Raw genomic sequence first — 23256 nt, forward strand, 5'->3', positions numbered from 1 at the left:
GGGGGGGGGGGTGATTTACCACCGTTACTCCTGTGATGCTGTTTTTGTTGTGAGCATGGGTTCAAAGCCATATACGAAGCGTTTTCAGGGCGGCAAATCATACAAAAAGCTTTAAAAACCCAAAACAAGCCAGGTGAGGAGTCCCTGTCGTTTCTGGGGTACCACCCATAGATACCCAGAACCAGGCTACATGACATCGCATTTTTGTCTCACAGCTATCAATATACTGTAGGAATGGGAAAATGTCGTATTTTATCTGTAATTTGTATTTCCATTCTTGCAATGTGTTTCACCTTGTTCTGCTTTTTATCGCCCGTTCCGCTCTGTAATTAGTATGACAACCCTTACGCATATTCATAGATGTGTAATCAAGAACTCTTTATCATAGACGTGCGAACTTGTACTATAAAAGGATTGTTGTCTTTGAAGATCGTTTGAAGTGCGGAATATCAAAACAAATGATTATATGACAGTAGGATAGTAGACGATATCTTGGTGTGTCTGTCTAGACTCTGGCAGACAGTAGCTTTTTCACTTAGGTGCTACCTCCGTCTGGAAGAAATGAATAAAGGTAAAGCCGTGGGACTGTGGAAAGGACAGACAGTTGTCGAGAGTTGGTGAGAGGCGAGGGTCGACAGTTGAGAGTCCCAGTCCCCGGCGATGTTGTACGGCAAAGACCTGCGTCCTGTGTCTGTTCCTTCTCCGTAAAGGTCTCTCTAGGCAACATCCTAAAAGAACCCGGGGGTTAAATACACCACCAGGCCCCGCTCACAATACTATGCGATTAAACTTACATGTACTAGATTATATATTATAAAGGAATATGACCAGAAAACTGACATTGAAAAATCCAGTTTTATCGCCCTCAAATCGCACCGTGTGCCTTTAAGAAGGTTATTCTTAGTAGATGTATCATTCCACCACTAGACTACATGATTGGAGCAGCAGACACCAAGGTGAAGAAGTGCATCCACCTGTGCAAGAAGTTCCTGAAAGTCACAGGTCTCTTCTTCGCTGTGGTCAGCATCTTACTGTTTCCATTATTTGCAGGTTGGTCTTTTCTATAGTGTGTAGAATGCTGTTTGCTTTCGTTGCACATGTTGTTTAGTTCTTTGTACTTGTATGTGCTGAATGCATTAAACTATTATTGTCCTGCAAATGAGAATTTTTAGGATGTTAAGTTTGTATCCTTTGAAAGAAGTCCATAAGTTATCTCGTTATATTTCTTCCATTTTATATACCCCTGATTTGGACAATGCTACTCGAAGTCTTTAACAATTTTTCCATAGGGATTTGACTGACATTACCGTCTATATTACTGATTATTCTTTCTTGATTTTACTCACTCTCTCTCTCTCTCTCCCTCCCTCCCTCATTTTCTTTCATTCATTCATAGCTACTTGCATTCAAACTTGAAGAATGTTATTCAAATTTTTCATCCGGATTAAAACTCCGGAAGTCAATGCATCACCAGGTTAAATGACCAATCACGGGACCTACATGTAACGACATTAATCCTTTGTTTTGTATCTTGATGCAGTTAAAGTGTCTGATGACGTGGCCAAGCTTACAGCACGAAACAGGATTAGTGAGCTGCGAATAACCGAGCTGGAACGTAATTCTATCATTAGGGACACCTTAAAGCATGCGTAATGATCCATTTTCTTCACTCTAGTGAAAATTTAAACATGCTTTAAACTGTGCTCAACTATTGAATTTATTGTATTCCAAATACATTATTGAATTATTATTGAATTCCAAATACACACCAGAAGACTTTTTTGTCCATAACAAGGATACGATATCTCTTTTCCTCTATCAGATAATTATTAATTTTTGACATTTTTCTTCCAGTATCAGTACTTTTTTTTTCGTTTTGCTTAGGCTGTTTAACAAATGAAAGCATCATATTTATCCTGTAGAAATGTGTGTGCTCCCTGGGCAAAACTACTCTTTGGGAGAAAATGGCCTATTGAAGCCACCGACTCCACCAGGGATGCCTGGGTCATCTGGAAAGGTGGGGCTCATCTTGCCTGGAAACCAGAGTGAAGTCGCTGGAGTTGCCGGCCCTCCTGGGCCTCCAGGGCCGCCTGGGCCCCCAGGAGAGAAGGGGCCCACTGGCAATGTGTCTGCCGGGCCTCCTGGGCCCCCAGGAGAGAAGGGGCCAATTGGGCCGGCTGGGCCTGAAGGAAAGGCTGGTAAGCCTGGCTCTATCGGGCCTGCTGGGCCTCCTGGGCCACCGGGAGAGAAGGGGTCCATGGGGCTGGCTGGTCCTGTGGGGAAGGCTGGTAAGCCTGGCTCTACCGGGCCTCTTGGGCCGCCCGGGCCACCTGGAGAGAGGGGGCCCATGGGGCTGGCTGGCCCTGAGGGAAAGGCTGGTACGCCTGGCTCTACCGGGCCTCTTGGGCCACCCGGGCCCCCAGGAGACAAGGGGCCCATCGGGCCGGCCGGCCCTCCTGGGGTAACTGGACAAAATGGGCCCAAATGGATCGGATGTCAAGCATCGACGAAAGGTTGGTATTATTGGTAGTCATTCATTAGAAGAGCAATAAAATGTGAATTCGAAATTGGGCTAGTCGGATATCCCAAATACATTGTTCCAATTTCTTAAATGGCATTTGTATGACCGATTTTGTTTATGTATACCTTTGAGTACTTATTGCTCACAACCATTTACGTTATTTAATATGTTAAACTTTCACGGCGGTCTGTTACTACGGCATTCTTTCCCATTGCTATGCGCGTTCTAAAAAGTATCGGGTTACAAGACGCTATTTTTGCCTGTTTTGGACTACCCGTAAAACACTTGAAAATAAAAAAAAAGATTTAATGTTAAATTTTGTCAAATTAAAATGAAATCATTGTCTTAACGTCCTTTTAATATTAGCTGTTTATGTTAAATCATTGATTTTTCAAAATTTCGCTCCGAAAGACGATTTTTCCTGGTTTCCGACCACAAGTCATGTCATGTTTTTTGGCAAACATCGTTTTAACCTGGCTACAGATATTACCCCAGATCCCCGATTTTTATATTTATCGACGCCTAGGAATAAGATCAAAAATTGTGTTTTAGGGATTTTTTAATTTCTGATTTTAAGTCTAGTTTTTGTCGACATATTGGTGAAAAAATGATTTTTTTCACATTTTTCGCACTTGATTGCAAAATTGAGGCCATTTTTTAAAAATCCCTAAACCACGATTTTCGGGACAACTGTAACGGTCATTTTGAGCCGTAAATGGGGTATGTTTGACTCTCCATGCTTGCAGGTTTAAACGAGTTTTGTAGACATGTCATGTCGACCAAAAATCTGCCTTGTGTTATTCATACTGGCGTAAATAATCATTACAGCATTCAAGGTCACCCAAGGATACGACAGTAGCTCCGCCACATGTTACATGTCCATAAAAAGTGATAGCGGAAATGTACTGTCCAGGAAACTGTTTTTATCTATAGAAAAGTCTTTTTTTTTATCTGCTGCAATGCACGGAGGCAGAAAGGCTTGTTTTGTCACTTTATTGCAAATGACCGCAGGTGACCCTGAAATGGAACGCAGGTTCGATTCGAATTGCCCAGATCGAACACAGTTCGGATTCTATGACATGTGGGAACTTTTCAGCCCAGATTTTAACACCGTGTTTATGTCATGTTAAGGTGGCGCTGAGGTTACAATTATCACTCATGTGGACCGTGTCCGAAGTTGCCCGAATCTTGATGTATTCAGATGGGAGAGCTAGCAGCTGTGACAGGAGGGTGGTGTCAATTACGCCCACAAGACCTGACCCGCTTACACTGAAGGATGTTTCTTACAAAAGACAGGGATAAATACACTGTATACACTGTAGACACTGTGTGTCATATAAAAAGAGTTGTAGCCTTTAGCATCACATTAAAATATTGTTTCCCTTCATTAAAACATATGATTACCCCTGAACATGCTGTATCTTGGAGCGATAATAACGACCACTGTGGTACTTGGGAGATACCACGTAAGAAAAGGGGTTCTTTTATGTAGACTTATTGGTGCACAATATACATGTTTGTCGCTATAAGGTAGCAAAATACTAAGAAAAAAAATGAAAATTAACTACAAACTGTAAGTATTTTCATGTAACTGTGGACTCAAAACACAATATGGAACCTGCATGCTACTTGTTTTGAGTTGGACTCGTCCACACATGTGCGAGGCAGATCCCAGCCCTGCCAGGATCGTTCCCAGTGGGAACGTCACGGGGATTATTCCAATTAATGCAGTGCAGTGGGGCTACATAACAGGCCTCATTTGCATCTTCGGCAAACATCGGAGCCAATGGATATCTCTTTTTTTCTCCGGATACATTCGGTTCATGCCTTATTTGGGTGTTTCACGTGGTGGCGTTGACCCCTCTTCTTGGCCGTATAAAGTTACATTTTTGGAGAGGTCGTTGCCCAGACCGAGAGACACACCAGAGTTTTGCATCAAAAATGAACCTTTTTTCTCTAATATCTGTTGAATTTGGTCAAAATGTTGAAAAATAATTTTATACGGACATGGCCTGTAGTGTTAGTAATGACTTTAGACTAAAGTTTTAGTGATATTAGGACAGCTTTAGGCACTAAACTTGCCACAAACGGATTGGGACCCCACGAACCGGAAGTTGAGTTTTGAGGTACAAATTTGCTAAATTGTCTCACTTTTCCTGCAAAACATTTTATTTATGTGATCCACACATATTTTTGTTACTTGTGTGTGAATTTCATTAAATTTGAACTAAATCTTACGACGCTATGGGGTTGAGAAGTCACCGACTCCTATACCCTCCCTGCACCACCCCACGAGACCTCAGCGCCACCTTAAACATATAGCCCTGCAGTTGCAAAGCAAGCCGCTACAGAGCCCGAACTTCACGTCACTTCTTCCTCAGCACAAGAGCTACCTACCATTCAAATTTCGTCACCCTAACATGTCTAGATAATGAGATACCAAAACCGTAGTTCAGCCGCAGTACCATAACAAGCCGCTAGGGGGTCCAAAATCTAATCATTTTGAGGTCTCATCAAGACAATCCATCAAGGCCTTCTCAAGTTTACACACACACGCACACGCACACACACACACACACACACACACACACACACACACACACACACATACACATACACACGAACGCCTCTGAAAACATAACCTTCTTGGCGAGGGTAATAAATGGCTTCTTTTTAATATCACCTCTATTTTGTGCTTCCAGCAATTCCAGCTTCATCATGTTATCATATGTATCATAGAACCTGCTACAAAGATTTCAACGTCCGCCTAGACTTCAACACAGCGGCCAAGACCTGTTGCCGAGAAGGCGGTACCCTTGCCATGCCACGAAACGGCGGCTCCAACATACGTATAGCCTCCACGTTCCACGGCCGCACCGTCGACTTCTGGTTTGGTCTCCACGATCAGCACAAAGAAGGACACTTCGAGTGGGTGGACGGCACCCCGCTTGGTAACTTTCACAGATGGGCTCCAGACCAGCCAGATGGCTATAAAGAAGCTCCTTCCTATGAAGGTGAAGATTGTGCTGTTTATTCGCGAACCGGGGGACAACCTTTCCGATGGAACGACTTCCCATGCTCCCTCAAACTACCCTTCGTATGCGAGTTCCCCCTCAAGTAAGTGACGGAAATCTACCCTTCAAGCAGAGGTTTCGGCTTTGGCTCATTTTGGACGTGTTTTTTGTTGCTTTTTATTGGGCTTTCTTTCTTGTACTGGTGTCATTTTTTATGTCACATCGTACATATAGTGTGAATAGCAATAAGACCATGTTAATTTGATGACATGGATACATCCTCTGGGAACCCCAAAACTGGTGCGATCGTGTGAATAAAAAAAAAAGTTTGGCAAAAGGTCGCCTTCATTTAAATTATGAAGTCTACATGGTCATGATGGTTAAACAGATGACTAAACACACATAGTATGCTATGGCGAATAATAGACTCTTCATTTTCATTGTCTTTACTTCACATTATCATTTTTCCCTTGGAATTGATGAGATTAATATGAGATTGATATCGTTTTAAAATTTTTTTTTGCAATTTACGTCATTTATTTGGCTCATTTTGCTACTGTTTTGTACGATTTACAGTATGGTCGAAGCCCCTTTTTTCAAGTTTTAACGGCCGATAATTCATGTGCAAGGGGTAGGTAGAGTCTGCATTCCTGAACATTTTTATTGGTTTCACCTTAGAGTCCGGCCATAATGAAATCTGATGCATCTTTTCATCTGTTAACATACATGTATTAATTTTGGGAAGATAACAAAACAGGAGCAAAAAAATCTTGTATTGCGAAAGGTAACCACATAGGACATGAATAATGTTGATGTAATAAATGCTATGAAACATACAATATGTACATGTATTTATGTATATGTATATTAATATGTATGAATATACTATAACCTTGATTAACAGTGTTAATGTTAAATTGACATACACGATACAGTGATTTAAACTGATTCCAAACTTCAAAGAAAGACTTTTTGTTCTGTACAAGCCGAGGCTGAAAAGTACAAAAACAAAAAAAGACAATTGAGGAACCGTGTAACCGTATTAGGGGTTTTTGCCATGGTAGCTCGTGATGTGATTTTTTTTATAGCATTTCAGATCTCAATACTCGGTTTCTTGTGCGATGGCTTGTAAAAAAGGATATCACCTAAGTCCTAAATAAGCGCAAGTAATAGAGACTAATCTCTAAGCAGATCTTAATTGGCAAAATTGTAACCAACCAAACGGTAAGAGGTAGCCTGGGTGCAACTAATCATTGATTTGTATTGATTATCATTGTTTATTTTTATTATCATTGATTATCATTAATTACAATGGATTATTAGTGACTAGTATCCATTATTATTTATTTGGGATTATCATTGATTAGTTTTTATTATCATTGATTATCATATTATCATTGATTACTATTGATTATTGATTCTTTATTATTATTATTGACAATCATTGATTATTTGTTATTATTGTCGATTATTATTTGTTATTATTGTCGATTATAATGATCATCATTATCATTATTATTATTATTATTATTATAGATTGTACTTTTAGAATCTGAAAGAAATGAATTTGGCAATAGAGTGGCGTGGTCCGGACCAGTTCTATGTGAGGTGTGTAGAGAGAGTTGGCACTGTAACGAACTAAACAGAGAGCATGATTGTGGCTGTGCAATAAACAAGTATGTCGAATAATGAACACTCCTATTGTGCATGTATGTTAAATAATGGTTTAAGGCTTATATAATGTACTTAAGTATTTTTCTCTTGTGCTCAGTTACTAGAGTTTAGAACATAATTAAGAACCTGCAAAAATACCTGGAATTGAAAAAACGCACTGACCAAACGAGGTAATGTTAAGTTACAACAAAATAAATATAAGGTCATGAAGAAATAGAAAAGGTGGCTATAAATAATGCAACTAGTTGACACAATGGTAACCTGAAAAGTAGTCGAGATTTTGTTTGTTAAAAAGGGACGAATAAAAGTTTTTAAGCTCCCCTCCAGCCAATTCTTTAAATCTATCAGTATGCAATGTGTTATTTCTACTATTTTAATGTATCAGTATGCAGTGTGTTATTTCTTCTACTAATGCTACTAATAAAGAATATAACAGAAGAATATACGATAATGAAGAAACACCATAGTTGTATTTGTGTACCGTTTTCACTATTAGGCTTTTGTGACGATTAGGTGTTTTAATTAAAGTTTTTCCCATCTAATCAAAGAACATTTCTGTTGTTCATCATGTATTGTTTTTTAATTTGCATTGTTACCTCCATGAAAAATTGACCTAACAATGTTTTTGGCGTCTGTGTGTGTGTGTGTGTGTCCGTCTGTCTGTCTGTGTGTGTATTTGTATTTCCACACATTTGTAGTCAGCATAACTTCATAACGCCTTTTTGGATTATGATGATATTTGGTATGTTGGTAAGTCTTAGGAAGGCAAAGGTCAAGGTCAAATATTGGCCTCCGGGTGTATGACCTTGGCATTGCAGCAGAACTTCCGGTTTTTCTATCTTTTATCCTGAACATGCTATGGTCTTTTTTGGTGACAGATAGCTTATCCTGTCAGGAATAAGTGGTATGAGTTTGGTCCCCCTGGCAGCTTGTTCTGGAATTACAGGACACTTTCTGACGAAATCTTTAAAAGCCAATAAGTCCAGATAGGAACAACATAATTTCATCATTTTGGGTGTGTAGGTAACTGAGAGAGAGTTGTACATTATTAAATAAAAATCATGCAAATGAGGACCTAATTTGCATAATTAATGACAAAATTATAAAATTACAGTGCCTTATATAATACTTTTATACATATTTGATATGTGGCAGGCGGAACATCAACAGATACCAATTATGCAAAGGATGACCTAAGTTGCATAATTCATGTGAAGAAAATTCTGTGACTTCTTATTGGTGAATGATGGGACGTTTACACTTGTGTACAAGTGTAAGTTACTTAAAGATTAACACCACTATGCATATATTATGTTAATGTGGAGGTCATTTGCATAAATAATGAGGGCATGTTGAAATGAAGTATGACAAATAGAGGGATTTTAAACGAAAAATATTGTCATTTGAATTTAGAAAATTATAAACTTGATTATGCTAATCATGACCTTATTTCCATAGTCAATGAGACAAAAAACATTTACAGAAACTCATATACTTCATGGAGGTGTGAGATCTCAGAATCCTTGGTAGAATAGATTCATTTGTCACTTCTTGACAGGAATCTAACAGAACACCTCAGGCACAGGTTGTATTTCGATTTTGATTTTTGTGATCTGGACATGCCAGGGCCACGAATTTTGGATGGTAAAGTATATAGCTTTTTATGTTGCGAAATAAGTGACGTAAGTTTTTATCCGCTGGCTTGTTTTTTTATTCTTTTTTCCTTGAAATTTTGAAATGTTACTCCTCTGAAAACAGATACGTCAAAATGTAAAATACCTCTTGACAAAAAAAGATAATAATAATTAAAAGTCTGACTCTTGCAAAGACAATTTTTATACCTTTTCTCAGGTTCTAATACTGCATATTTTAGAAGAGGTCTGCATATTGATACCTACTATATCTTTACCATAGAACCTAAAGGCATGGAGGTTGTGTAAAGATAAAGTGCGTTGAATACAGCTTATCATATCCAAGCATACACAGCATGGGTTATTTGAAAGTCATATGCGTAGACAAGCAAATGTCCTTTTGTATATTTCCTATAAAACATGGCAAATATCTGCAGGAAGTTCAAACCTTCATCTTCCTATGACGAATGTAGTTTTAGCCACGCGATCTGTGATATGATATGATTGAACAGGCTTTACAAGCATGTGGGCATAGATGGATAGCCCGGGGTAAAGTTTTTCCGATTGGAAACCCCAGAGGATGTCATAATACTCGTAAAGCTTCGACGTTTTAAAGTAGTACATTTATTTTCGCATAAGAATTCACGAGTTTCCCATCCCCAGAAAGCATTGCGAAAATAGGGGTCTAAACCTCATTTGCATAGGACAGGAAGGTTTTGAAATGATCCTGGTGACGTTAAACAGCTGGTTTTTACTGTGTTTTGAGGTGTTGAGAATGAAGTTTTTGTGTTCTTTTCAACATGGAACATGTGGTTTGTAACGTTACAGCATCAGTATAGCGTTACCACTATAACTTTACAAACCACACATTCCCAAAAATTCATTCTCTATTTGTTGTCAGATTCAACCCATAGTAATTTAATCAAGGTTCCAAATAGTGCGCAGTAAATCGCCGGATCTGCGAGGTTGTCACGCTAGATTTGGCTCCCCATAGCTCGGCGATCGCTGTAGATTTTCAACTAGGTTTTGAATTGATCAAATAACCTTGGGATTATAGTGTTTTTCGGCGCGGTGAAGTTGGACGGCCAGCGAAGCGTTTTTGGTATTAGTCCGCGAGCAAGGGTGATGCGGTTTGTCGCCTGATGACCCAAATAGCTGCGTTCTATGTGGAATTTCAAGGCAGTCGCGTCACCAAATTTTGCGGAAAACTTATCGCAACAACCTATATTTTTTTTTCTGTTTTTCAGAAACAGGAAATAGTAAGCTATTTCAGCATATAAGCCGTTAGCCTGGGAAAATTCGTTTTTTCCAGGCAGGTCCGTTTTAAAAAAATGCAAAAAACCTATATTTTTCCTGTCCAAAATTTTCGTTTAACTACAGTTTCTACCCAAATTATAGAGTTAACAGACAATAACCAAACTTCTATCCGAAGCCGGCTGGAAACCTCCGTTGACTGATATAATGAGATTTCCCGGCGTACTTTTCGTGGCGGAGTTGTAGCCCTTCGGTCTTAGGGTGTCCGCCGGATCTAAAATCGTGAAAAAAACTCCGGTCCGAGACCTTTTAATGTTGAGCATAAAATGCCCCAACAGCTCAAAACATACCACCGAAAAACAAGCTGTTCAACGTCAACAGCATCATTCCGATGTCTTCCTGTCTTATGCAGATGAGGTTTAGACCCCTGCTTTTGCAATGTATTCTAGGGATGGGAAACTCGTGAATTAGGTCCGCTTCAAATAAAGTAACCAAACAGATCGATCTGCAGTCTCCGGAGTTATGCTGTTCATAACACAAAGAAACACAAACCGATGCGCGTACAAACATGCACACACACACACAGGAACAATAATTGCACACGTGTACGCCTCCTCGACTGACTTAGCTTTTACACTTAAATATTACATTCTTAGATATTTTAATATCTAAGAATGTGATATTTAAGTGTAAAAGCTAAGTCAACAACCTTTCCGATAGCGCTATTGTGTATCTACTACTTAATGGATCACCTTTACTTTCATCTGAAGTTAACTCTCAAATACTCACTATTACACAGCTATATCTCTCTGAAACTAAGCAATTTAACAGCTGTTTTATATTTCAGTATTCATTTATAATACTAGTATCTCCTAATAGCTTAAATCTTTTCTCTTGTTACATGGACGATACCCATGTTTTTGATGTATTTTATGTCTAATATTTAGTGGTGACGTGAATATAAGCATTTTGCTTGAGTGCGTCACCACTATGTATTGTATTTTTGCATGTTAAAGTAAAAAGAAAATACATACGCGCACATACACATGCACAGACATGTGCACACACACGCCATCGCACACACATGCACACACGCACACGCTCCGATTGGCATTTGTTAAATATTATGTGTTATAGGTGAACTAGATTAAGAAAAGATCAAGAGCTTACTTTAGGGAGAATATTTTCGCCAGCAATATACAGGATGGTTACTTTCCATTTTTCTGTTTTCGTGGTTTATATTGTACGCCATGTTTCGTATGTCTTTTTCTTTTCATTAGGCCACACCATCCTAATTTTATGGGTGACATCCTCTGAAGACCCCCAAACTAGTGCGCACGGGCGAATAAAAAGAAGGTACGGCCAAAAATAAACATGCAACTAAACCACAGGAATACAAAGCTGGTACTGCGAATTTCCGACAGTACATAGCGACGTATATGACAAGCCGGCACATGCTGCCTTTTTACGGAATGTATGGATGGGCAATGTACGTACGTACTGAGTTCTTGAGCCTTGGAGAGTCGGTAGCCCGTGTGCCATCCTCCAGAGTTACCAAGTCCATATTGTCGCTAACTACCTTGGAGTAGTAGGCGCCTAGAGCCAGGCCAAAGCCTCGGAAGGCTTTCGAACAGGCGCGAAAATCAATGCGCGAGCGGATGACATCCATAAAACAAGAGTTCCGAGATCTCATACCTCCATGAAATATGGGCTTGATATGTAAATGTAAATTTCTTCTTTAATTACGCAAATGACCTCTGCATTAACATAATATATGCATGTGATGTTATCTTTTGATTAACTTACAGATGTCCCAAGTATGACATTCCCATCATTCACAATTAAGAAATCAGAGAATTTTCGCATTAATTATGCAAATTAGGTCATAATTTGCATAATTAGTATCTGTTGATGTTCCATCTGCCATAGGTTACAAACATTACATGTATGAAAGTACTATAATGTAAAACACTGTAATTAGAGAATCCCCTCATTAATTATGCAAATAAAGTCCTCATTTGCATAATTTGCAGTTAATTATGTACATCTCTCTGTCAGATACCTACACACCAAAAATGATGAAAATACGCTGTTCCTATCTGGACTTATTGGCTTTCAAATATTTCGCCCGACAGTCCCCTGCAGTCCCTGAACAAGCTGCTAGGGGGACCAAACGCACACCACTTATTCCTGACAGGAAAAGCTATCTGTCACCAAAAATTCAAGACCATAGCATGTTCAGGACCAAAGATACAAAAACCGGAAGTTCTGCTGCAGTACCAAGGTCATCCACCAGGAGGCCCATATTTGACCTTGACCTTTGTCTTCCTAAGACTTATCAGCATACCAAATATCATCACAATCCATAAAGGCGTTATGAAGTTATGCTGACTACAAAGTTGCGGAAACACACACAGACACACAGACACACACACAGACACACAGACAGACGCCGCCAAAAACAATACCTCCATTTTTCATGGAGGTAATTAAGTCGGTGTGGCCTTAAGACCACGAACAGCAACAAATAGGATGGGAACACAGTTGCCAATTTGAACCAGCAGGACCTTTGAGATAGGTTTATATCTCACTTTTGCACCTTACACAGCTTCCAGGCTTAACCTGCATGGCATAATACCAATGTCAGAATCTCACCCTATAATTCAATGGGCATTGTTTTGAACCATGATTTCTGTACATTGTGGGTGGAGTATTTGTACTGCAGCGCCTCCTGTCTGGAAATCAGCAAACAGCAAAGCGATGCTAAGACACAAATGGACGGAAGTAGCCAATAACGTGAACGGTTATGTAGTAGGTTGGACTCCAACGTCTTGATGCTTGACAACGTGCATTTAGCCCCACTGGGACATGAATATGCAATAAACTTTATTGGCATTGTCATTGTGCTCTTTCCTGAAAGGAAAAGCTAGTCAAATTTGAAACACATATTGAAAGACATACTAAATACTAAATTTGAAAGACATACTAAATATCAAGACAATTCATCTCTTGGCACATTAACATCTTTGCAAAGGTATTGAGGGCTGAAAAAAGTGCCAATTTGATTTTGTGCTACAATCACCAAGTACTTTTTATTTACTGCAAACATGTGTAAACAAGCACTGTAAAAAAAACTTATCTCTCCTACTAAGGCAAAATTACATCCATGCAAAAATAAATGATATCACATTTTAAAAAATAATAAGCATATTAGCATTTACCCAAGCAACTGGATATCATTTTGAAACGGTCAGATGTTTCAGGTAGCATCCACTATCTTTCTTCAGTGACTTGTCAAGAGTCAATGACGAAAGGTAGTGGATACTACCTAAAATGACTGACCGTTTCCAAAATCATATCCAGTTGCTTGAGTAACTGCTTTTTGGCATATCTTGAGTTGGTAACAAGTTTTTAATATAGAGTAAATCATCAACGATTTAAGACATTCCAGACTGTCGCTGTTACAATGAATCTAACAACAAGTATTATACAAAAATGATAAGTTGGTTTTTGTCACCCAATTTCTCAGTGAAAATGGTACAATTTTCCTTTAGAAATGTGTTCCACACTGTGTGTGTAGATATTATTTTCTTTTTGTTTAATATAAAGATGAAAATGAAAATAATGCTGTAGGATTAATTTGTACCAATTGTTCAAAGACTGCAATGTTCACCGTAGGCCTGGCTACTAGACATTATAATTTGGAAGTAGAAGCTAAGTAGGTGAAGACCTACCAGAAGTGACTTCCAAAGCATGATGTACAACTAATATTATGACACAATTTACGCTTTATTCTAGAGGAGTAGAGTCGCTATAAGTTTGCCTTCTGCTATGCTTGTCTGTACTCAGACCTCAGACCACACGTATATTGCATTTTGTGAATGGATCAAATTAAAGAAGCGGGTTGTAACATGTCATTGCTTTATTTTGATGAGATATTTCATGCTGCAGTTCCCTAGACGACGATAGGTGCTGTGTCTGAACAGTGCAACATGGTAACCACAGGCCAGTTGATGCTCAACACACTGCAGTAGTAAATTCTGTAGTGGATTCAGATAGACAACTCTGTTTTGCAAATGAATGAATGAATGACTGGTTTATTAGGTAAAACATTGCAGCCCGTCAGGCTGAAATACGTTCTACTTACATAGTACATCAAAGTACGTTTCATGACTTACATAGGACACAACTCAATATGACGAATAGCATAAAATATTACATAGTATTAAAATGTCGATTAAAATAAAATATTACAATAACAAAACATCTGAGTGTGGTTGGTTTACAACGTATTATTTGTTCGTGTTAAGCAGACTCAGTAGAGACGGTACAGGGCTGTTTTGAAATCTAGAAGTGCGGCAAGGCGCCAGTGTCATTTTGTTAGAGTTTCTAAGGTTCCTGCCGTGCTCCTGTCGCCGTGTGTTGGGGAGGAGATCAGCTGTGCGCTCCGATGTTGTCATGCTGTGTGCAAACTTGGTGCAGAGGACCGCCCGTCTCTTCTCGAGTGTTTCAAGTTTGCACATCTGCAGCCCCGTGGTGTAGTCTGTATACTTCTGACCCAAGATAATCCGGCATGCACGTTTCTGTACTCGTTCCAGTGTTGCAGTTTGTTTGCGGGTAAGTCCGTGATGCCACACTGGCGCGCAGTACTCAAGGATCGGTCTTATGAAGCCACAGTACACTGTTACAAGGTCCTCCACTGGGACTCCAAATGACTTAAGTCTGCGTAACATGAACAGTCGCTTGTTGCCCTTCTTTGTTGTTTCACTCACTTACAGTATTGTCAGTGAGAATGCTTTTCAGCAGGCCAGGCAGCTTTTCCGTCTCAGTATAAGACAGACAGTAAATGTCTACTACTGACGTGCTAGTTTGTTTCTCATTCGTCTCGCCTGATTTGCGTACCCTCTCGCTTTTCGATTATGACCCAGTGCAGCCCAGGCCGAGGACAGGTTATTGAGTGAAGAAGCGATGCTAAGATTTTCTGCACGAGCACCGTACACGTTTCTCTGCATCTGCAGAGCTCTCTCAAAGCAATCAATGGCTTTTCTCATCTCGCCAAGGCGAAGCAATGCAATTCCAATATAGTTGAGTGTGGGGGCATTGTTAGGATGCGCTGTACCATGCATGGACTGGAACATCTGCAGTGTCTGTTTAAAGTAGTCGATAGCCTTTTTCTGATTACCGATGGCTCTCCAGGATTCTGCCATTTTATGCAGTGTGTTTATAATGCAGATATTTGCTTTGTCTCCACCAAAAGTAGCGTGGAACATCTGCAGTGACTGTTCGTAGTAGCCCAGTGCTCTTTCGTAATCCCTCAGGCTACTACATGCATGTCCCAAGTTACTGAGGCAGGCGGCAATCTCTCTATGAGCTGTAGTTTCACCATAGACAGCTTTGTGCATCTGCAGGGCCTGTTCTAAGTAGTCCATGGCTTGTTTGTAGTCGCCCAAACAAAGCCAGGCAGTCCCCACGTTATTCAGTGTGTCTGCAATCCGAGGGTGTCCTGTTCCAGGGCCAAAGGCAATTTGGTAGATTTCCAGCGCCTCTTCAAAGTATTTCAGTGCTTTTTGATGAATACCAAGGTTATCACAGGCTCCTCCTAGGTTATTTAGGATGTTTGCGATGTTAGAATGTGCTATTCCTCGACCCAAGATACTTCTGTACATCTGTAGAGCCTCTTCATAGTACTCCATTGCCTTAATATCATTGCCCAGTTCACTCCAAGCTGTTCCCAGGTTGTTGAGACAGCCTGCAATGTCAGGATGGGGTTTATCTGGACCACAGATCCTCCTTTTGATCTGAAGAGACTCTTCGTAGCAGCTGATTGCCTTGTCTTGTTCATCCACGCTCCACCAAACAGACCCAAGATTGTGAAGAGCATTCGCAGTGTCAGGATGTGAATCACCATAGATAGCTCTGGTCATGTTTAGTCCCTGTTGTAGATACATGTATGCCTGATTTTTATCCAGGTAATTCCAGGATGCTCCTAGGTTGGTGAGTGAGGATGCAACCTTAGGATGTGTCTCTCCATAGACAGCTCTGAACATGTTCACTGACATTTCCTTGTAGCTGATAGCCATCTGGGGATTCCCAAGTTCGTGCCAGGTTGAACCCAGGCTAAGAAAAGACACAGCAATATCAGGATGGGCTGATATCTGACCAAACAAACTCCTCCTCATCCTCAGAGCTTGTTCAAAGAAACTGATGGCTTTGTGATAATCACCCTTATCATTCCAAGCTAAACCAACATTGTGAACTGATGTGGCAATGTCAGGATGAGTGGTACCATAGACCCTTCCACTCATCTCCAATGCCTTTTCAAAGTAGTCCAGGGCTTTTCTGTGGTCTCCAAGCTTTTGAAAGACCAACCCCAGAAATGATAGTGCGGTGGCAATGATTGAGTGTGGCTTGCTGCGTCCGTAAATCTCCCTACATATGCTCAGTGCTTCCTGAAAGTAGCTGATTGCTTCCTCATAATCACCCAGTTCATACCTGGATGAGCCTAGCCTTATCAGTGACATGGCAATATTGGGGTGTTCTATACTTAAAAAGTTGAATACTAGGAACAGCTGATTTGTTTGGTTAAAGTATCCAATGGCTTTCTCATGATCTCCCATGTTCTGACAAGCAAGCCCCAGCATATACAGTAATTCTGCTCTTGCTGACACGTCCATGCTTTTATCCAATGCCTTTTCACAACATTCGACAGCCTCATTGTTGTACCCCAGCCTGATGTACATCATTCCTTTTTCTACAGGAGAGTTCTCAAATAATCTGGTGTTTTTCAGCAGACGCCTGAGCCCAGAGGATGCTTGTTTACTTGACAACAACTTCTTCAGAGGGGTTGCTGAGAAATAATACCTGAACAGCTGATGAACATTAGAAATGTAGAACACCTTTTGCAACTGAACGGTTTGTTCCTCACTATCACCCAGTGGTGCTGGCATGGCTGACAAGGCTGACAGGTTTTCTTCTGGCCGCCGTTTGCAATGTAGGTTCTCAGTCTGAGCTCTGCTGAGATGCTGACCAGAACCTTCAGGTGATGAGCATTTTCTACACTGAGAACTTTCCCACCTTCCATTTCGTCAATTGTTTCCCACACCGTGGTTGGTAGAATACCTGTGCAGAGTGCCAAACAGTCCACCGCTACAGATGGAAATCGGTAGATCTCTTTCTTCACATCAATGAGGAGAGAAGTCAGTCTTAGATCTTCAGCTTTTGCCACGTTTTCATGGATGATCTCCATTGCCAGCTGCTGAGCCATCTCTCCATCTCGAGCCTTCAGTTTGTTAGTGACGATCTCAACATATTCATCTACTAAACTACCCTCGCCTACCACAAAGGAAACGTTTCTCAACACACTACAGAGGTGATACCCTTCCTCCAGGTACAGTGAAAAGTCTGTTTCTAAGATACCAGCCATGTTCCTTGGTGTGTGGATAAGTTCACTAGATGGTTCATTCATAGTTCCCTGCCTACCCAGTGGAGTCTTGCTTGCCTTTGGCATGGACCCATCAAATGCAAACCCACGTGGTGTAACAGAGTCGTAGTACCAGTTGTCTAGTGGGTCGTCTGAGTAAAAATTGTTCAGGGACTCAATACCCAGTGCTGGGAGAATGGTTTCTCCCAGGTTGACCACTTTGAGGTGCAGGTAGTGAGTCAGTCGACGGAAATACGCGACATTTGCGTCATTTTCGTCCTCTACCAAGATAGCAAACTCCAGGTCTGAGTATGGAGTTACCAGTCCTGTGGCCTGTGAACCCAAACCTATCAGGGCATACTTACAGGGAGGGGGACGCATCACTGAGATACACTCATCTACTAGCTGCCCAATGAACTCTTTTCTTTCTTCAGCAATTTTCTCAAACAACTTTCTGACAGCGTCAGCTCGCTTGGCTTCTATCTCTCTTGCTGACTGACTTTCCTCATCATGTATGTAGGGGTTCAAGTCTTGGTCAATGGTTTCCATCTCCTGTTTGATTTGATCTCGAATTTTCCTGATCTGGTCCTTGTGTGTAAGAGTGTTACTGCCATACATGCTTTCTGTTATAATATCTATACCTAAGCCATATTGGAGAAACTGTCTTTCTGCTTCTACAACTGCTTTGTTAATCTTACGTTTCAAAGCTCTTTTCCTAGACCTGGCTAGTGCCGCATGGTAGAGTGCTGCCGCCTTGACAAAGTCTCCCCCGTCTCCTGTTTGACAGCCTCGCCTGCAGTAGACATCGCCCAACTTGTGCAGCGGTGAAACCTCTTTTTCACACATTAGAGCAGTTGGATCTGCAAAAACACAGAATGGTTGTTAGGACTAAAGATACACAAGTACTACAGGATATGTGTATTTGGCTTCAACAAACTATTCTACATTTACCTACTAGTACTAGACTTTCATGCCAAATTTCAGGGCATTTGGCCACAAAAGGGAATAACTGTTGAATCCATTTCACATTGACATTGTAGCAGAAAAAAAAATTGTGTACTTACAGAATGAATATTACTAGACGAAATATAGATACCTGAACAACTACATACATATAATTGTCCAATGGCAATGCCAGCACTACACAAGTCGCAACTCATGTAGCAGTTCACATGTGTTTGAAATGAAATGTTTGTCCTACCTCTGACATGTACAAGTCTGAGTGCCTCTGCAAAGTGCTGCTCTGCTGAGTCCAGGTCTCCCCTCTGTACAGCTTTGTCTCCTTCCTGCAGGTGGGATGTGCACTGCCTGGAAAGAATGAATGAATGGATGGATGAATGAATGAATGGATGGCTGGACATTACTCTGTGAAAGGTATATCATTAAGTATTCCTAACTGCTTATTACAGTTACTGTAATAAGTATAGCTGGGAGTACTTGACTACAACTAACCTGGGTATGTCTGCAGTAGGAAGATCATGACTTTGAGGACGACCTTGTGGATGCTGTGACCTTGTGGAAGTCGTGACCTTGACCATATCAGTGGACGGTTGGCTGTGGGCCGGCCTTTTGTCATTCAGGGTCATCTGCAAACCACAAAGATACAGTCACGAAATTCTGTTTAGAAAATATGTAAGTCAATATGTAATTCATTGCACGAAGAGTGACGTTAAGAAGGAACTTAAATTCTGAGAATTGTCTATCAGAGGCTAACATCAATACATGTATGGTTTATAAATGCATTGTAAACGCTATGTATGTATGTACATGTATGTACTAAGCTATTTCATCATGTTGTGATGCATCATGAGCAATGGCCCCTGGTCATGTATTGCAAGGGGACTTTACATTTGACATATTAACCACACTGCATTACACTGCACACGCAAGCTTCATACAATGCACTTTTATACTGTAGTGTATTATGTCTGGTCACATCTCAGTCAGTATGTGATTTTTACATTCTGTGAAAGATATCTCTGCTACATATCGTGAAAGCAGGTACAGTAGTTAATACATGTAGATGCAAACTTCTAGCAGGCACGCATGTCACACTTTATAAGCAGAGATTACATGTAACGTTACATACCCCTTTAAACTGTACCTCCGCGACCTCAGTGCCGGACGCCTGTTGTTGGTTTGCGCCTGTACGTATAGAACCCTGTTGGTTCGGGCCTGTACGTACAGAAGCCTGTTGTTGATTTGGGTCTGTACGTACAGAAGCCTGTTGTTGGTTTGGGTCTGTACGTACAGAAGCCTGTTGTTGGTTTGAGTCTGTACGTACAGAAGCCTGTTGTTGGTTTGCGCCTGTACGTATAGAACCCTGTTGGTTCGGGCCTGTACGTACAGAAGCCTGTTGTTGGTTTAGACCTGTACGTACAGAAGCCTCCTGGTTTGGGTCTGTACGTACAGAAGCCTGTTGTTGGTTTGGGTCTGTACGTACAGAAGCCTGTTGTTGGTTTGAGCCTGTACGTACAGAAGCCTGTTGTTGGTCTGGGCCTGTACGTACAGAGGCCTGTTGTTGGTTTGGGCCTGTACGTACAGAGCCCTGTTGTTGGTTTGGGCCTGTACGTACAGAGGCCTGTTGTTGGTTTGGGTCTGTACGTACAGAAGCCTGGTGTTGGTTTGGGCCTGTACGTACAGAGGCCTGTCGTTGGTTTGGGCCTGTACGTACAGAGGCCTGTTGTTGGTTTGGGCCTGTACATACAGAGGGCTGCTTTTGGTTTGGTGGGTTGAAGTGTGACTCGAGTTTTCCCGCCATTCGACCCCTGCTGATGTACCGAACAGTCACGGCTGGCTCCCTCCGCACGAACAGAACGGGATGCCCAGACTGTGGAGAAGGTAAAACCTGGGTAACCTCAGCATGGGGCATGGGTGTAGTAAAACTCCCACTTGTATTTGTTCACAACACAGTTTTAAAAAGATTGGGTATATGCATATTAAAACATCTACATGTATTACAAATTAGTGCAACATATGTATATGCACAATGCTCATAACTTGCCTCCTGACTAAATGTGTTATCTCCCTTTCACCATACTACTACCGGTCACTGCTTGGCTGACTTCCGCATTCCATTATGTAAGGGGGAGGGGCAATGTCAACAAAGTGTAGACTCGTTAGCAGGCTTAGGAGTGGGCATTTTATTGGGGGTGGATATTATTTGCCGTTTTCTGATTGTACTAGATTAATGTCTTTCGTATGGGTGACTGCCTACAAGAAGCCAGTACAACTAGAACATACAGAAAACAGAACATATAAACGTTAACGTTGTTTCGAAGTTAAACGTTGACGTTATGTGTGTCGAAGTTAAACATTAACTTTAAGCGTCTCGATGTTTAATGCCCAGACTGCTAACGAGTAGAATATTTGAATTTTACGCTTTTCGCGGAGGTTGAGAGGACAACGCTTCCATGGAATGGAATATATGTCTGTAACAGCTTTAATCACGGATATATAATTGCTGTTTCAAGATCTAACCTTAATTTTTATGAGTTTAGGTTCAGATGTAACGTTAAACTTACAGCAAGGACGTTGGTTAATTTAGGTTCAGCAACAGGGTGCAAAAATACTGCTGGAACAGTGTACGAAAGTTAAAAGTTTGATTTCAGAAATCTCCATGGAGTGGGGAAGAAATTTCCATCTATATATTAGTATATTACTAACGTTAACAAAAACAAGTCATGGTGGCTACCGTAACTAAGGACAGTAAATATGAAGCTATAGCCGAAACTACGGAATTCGCTTCCGTGTTGGAGGTTCTAACTCACCTTGGTCAGATCCCGTGAGGCGATGAGGAGTTCCAGAAGCTTCTGTAGTCTGTCTGCCAGGCTGGCCATGCTGAGAGGCGGCCTGGGTCCCGCGTACTCGGCGCCAGGTGACGACGTGTCGTCTTTCTGAGTTGTCCGAAACTCAAAAGATGGTATAACGACACAGCTGTTGGACTTAAGCCTGAGGACACAGTATTCATCCGCGACCCGGCAGGAAGTAGTGCAGATAAGATCCGTCTGAAAATTACGTGAGCTTTTGAGTTGGCGATGAAAAGGTGGGTCTACATTTAGCTAGACGACGGTCTGTACTTCATGATGAACGGGCAGCCTGTGGACGAGTTTGGCCGTCCGGTGTATCCGTACGAGGTGCCTGAGGATCTGTACGGCCGGCCGATAACACCGGGTGAACATCCGGATTACGGGTTTGTATGCGATCATTACTTTTACCGCGGCAGGTGTTTACATAACCCTATCTAGACCAGGGGGGGGGGCTAAAAGTGCCCGCGCCAACTTTGATGTCACGTAGCGTCTGAACGTAGCGTCCGAAGTTACTCATGGTTTCTAATATTAATAACCTCCCACATAATTTTATGTAAATTTTATCATTAAATATGCAAAATTTATGCTAATTTGATGACGTCATTGGCCAAAATGCAAGATGGCGGACCATATCATTAGAACAGGTATATACAGGTTACTTTCATTAAAATTTCATCAATACTTCCATTTATTTTTCCAAAAAAAGTTAAAATGAAGGTCTTTAGTATGTTTACAATGTATTTTAGGCTTTATCATGAAAAAAACTATTTTTGAAAATTCAAGATTGATGATCCAAGATGGCGGATATCTTAAATATGCATGACGTCATTTTATGACGTCACCGGTGTTGCTATGGGCATAAGACTTAGTACATCCTAATGTTCTGTCATAAACACTTTTGGTACACTTATGTTGAATGCCATGTAGTTTTTAGGGAAAAACCTATGTAGTCGGTTTTGGCCAATAAAATCACATATTACGTCATAACGACATAAAAATTGTAGATATGATAAATTGTCATTAGTACACCATATTCTGCTGAAAATTTTGTGGTCATACGACATACCGTTCGCGAGTTCTGACGGGGGGGGGGGTCAAAAGAGCCCCCCAAACTGTTACATTTGTTTGATATATGCATAATATACTAGATATAAGTAAACCAACTACATTGTAAGAGATACAAGACTGGTATTAGTTTTTGTGCGCGCGCGCGTGTGTGCGTGTGTGTGTGTTTGTAAAACACTTAACATATTATAACAGTTGATTGAATATTTTTAGTTGCTTTTTATCCATTACATTTTTTTAGATTATGCACTCAGGATTGCAAACCCAGTGTGGCAAAAATGGCTGCGTGTACTAGTAGAGAATATGGACAAGTCACATCCTTAGCCCGAACACACCCAACCATCCTGTCTCACTGACACAGTTCAGAAATTACAAATGCGCATTTAACCAAAATAGTTCTTTTTTTAATTGTATAAATCACCTAAAAGCGCAAAATCTTAATCATTCTTAACAGTCTCAATTACAGACAGCAGATTTAACAGTGTTGACAAACTTTTTCATCGTTACAGTCTTGATTGTTATAAAGTGGAATTAAACTGTTACAGTCCTGATTGTTTCAGTGGTATTAAACTGTTACATTGTTACAGTCTTGATTGTTATAAAGTGGAATTAAACTGTTACAGCCTGATTGTTTCAGTGGTATCAAACTGTTACATTGTTACAGTCTTGATTGTTACAGTGGTATTAAACTGTTACATTGTTACAGTCTTGATTGTTACAGTGGTATCAAACTGTTACATTGTTACAGTCTTGATTGTTACAGTGGTATCAAACTGTTACATTGTTACAGTCTTGATTGTTACAGTGGTATCAAACTGTTACATTGTTACAGTCTTGATTGTTACAGTGGTATCAAACTGTTACATTG

The 23256-nt window shown here is 40.7% G+C and overlaps 2 protein-coding genes across 2 annotated transcripts in view; one reads left to right on the forward strand and one right to left on the reverse strand.

The window, feature by feature from the left end:
- Positions 1-5642, forward strand: part of LOC109472389 (pulmonary surfactant-associated protein D-like) — a 7450-nt gene extending 1808 nt beyond the window's left edge. Inside the window, exons 3-6 of the mRNA XM_019772157.1 lie at positions 928-1050; positions 1541-1615; positions 1923-2513; positions 5293-5642. Of these exons, the coding sequence (XP_019627716.1) occupies positions 928-1050; positions 1541-1615; positions 1923-2513; positions 5293-5642 (1139 nt within the window). The remainder of the gene's footprint in view (positions 1-927; positions 1051-1540; positions 1616-1922; positions 2514-5292) is intronic.
- Positions 5643-14947: 9305 nt separating this feature from the next.
- LOC109472390 lies at positions 14948-19685 on the reverse strand. Its single transcript, XM_019772158.1, is given in 5 exon segments — positions 14948-17067; positions 17070-18374; positions 18716-18822; positions 18967-19100; positions 19604-19685. Coding segments are annotated over 4 exon segments (3666 nt in total). The 5' UTR covers positions 19604-19685.
- Positions 19686-23256: the final 3571 nt, after the last annotated feature.

This window comes from Branchiostoma belcheri, unplaced genomic scaffold (genome assembly GCF_001625305.1).
Source record: "Branchiostoma belcheri isolate BF01 breed outbred unplaced genomic scaffold, Haploidv18h27 scaffold271, whole genome shotgun sequence".
NCBI classification, from domain to species: Eukaryota; Metazoa; Chordata; class Leptocardii; order Amphioxiformes; family Branchiostomatidae; genus Branchiostoma; species Branchiostoma belcheri.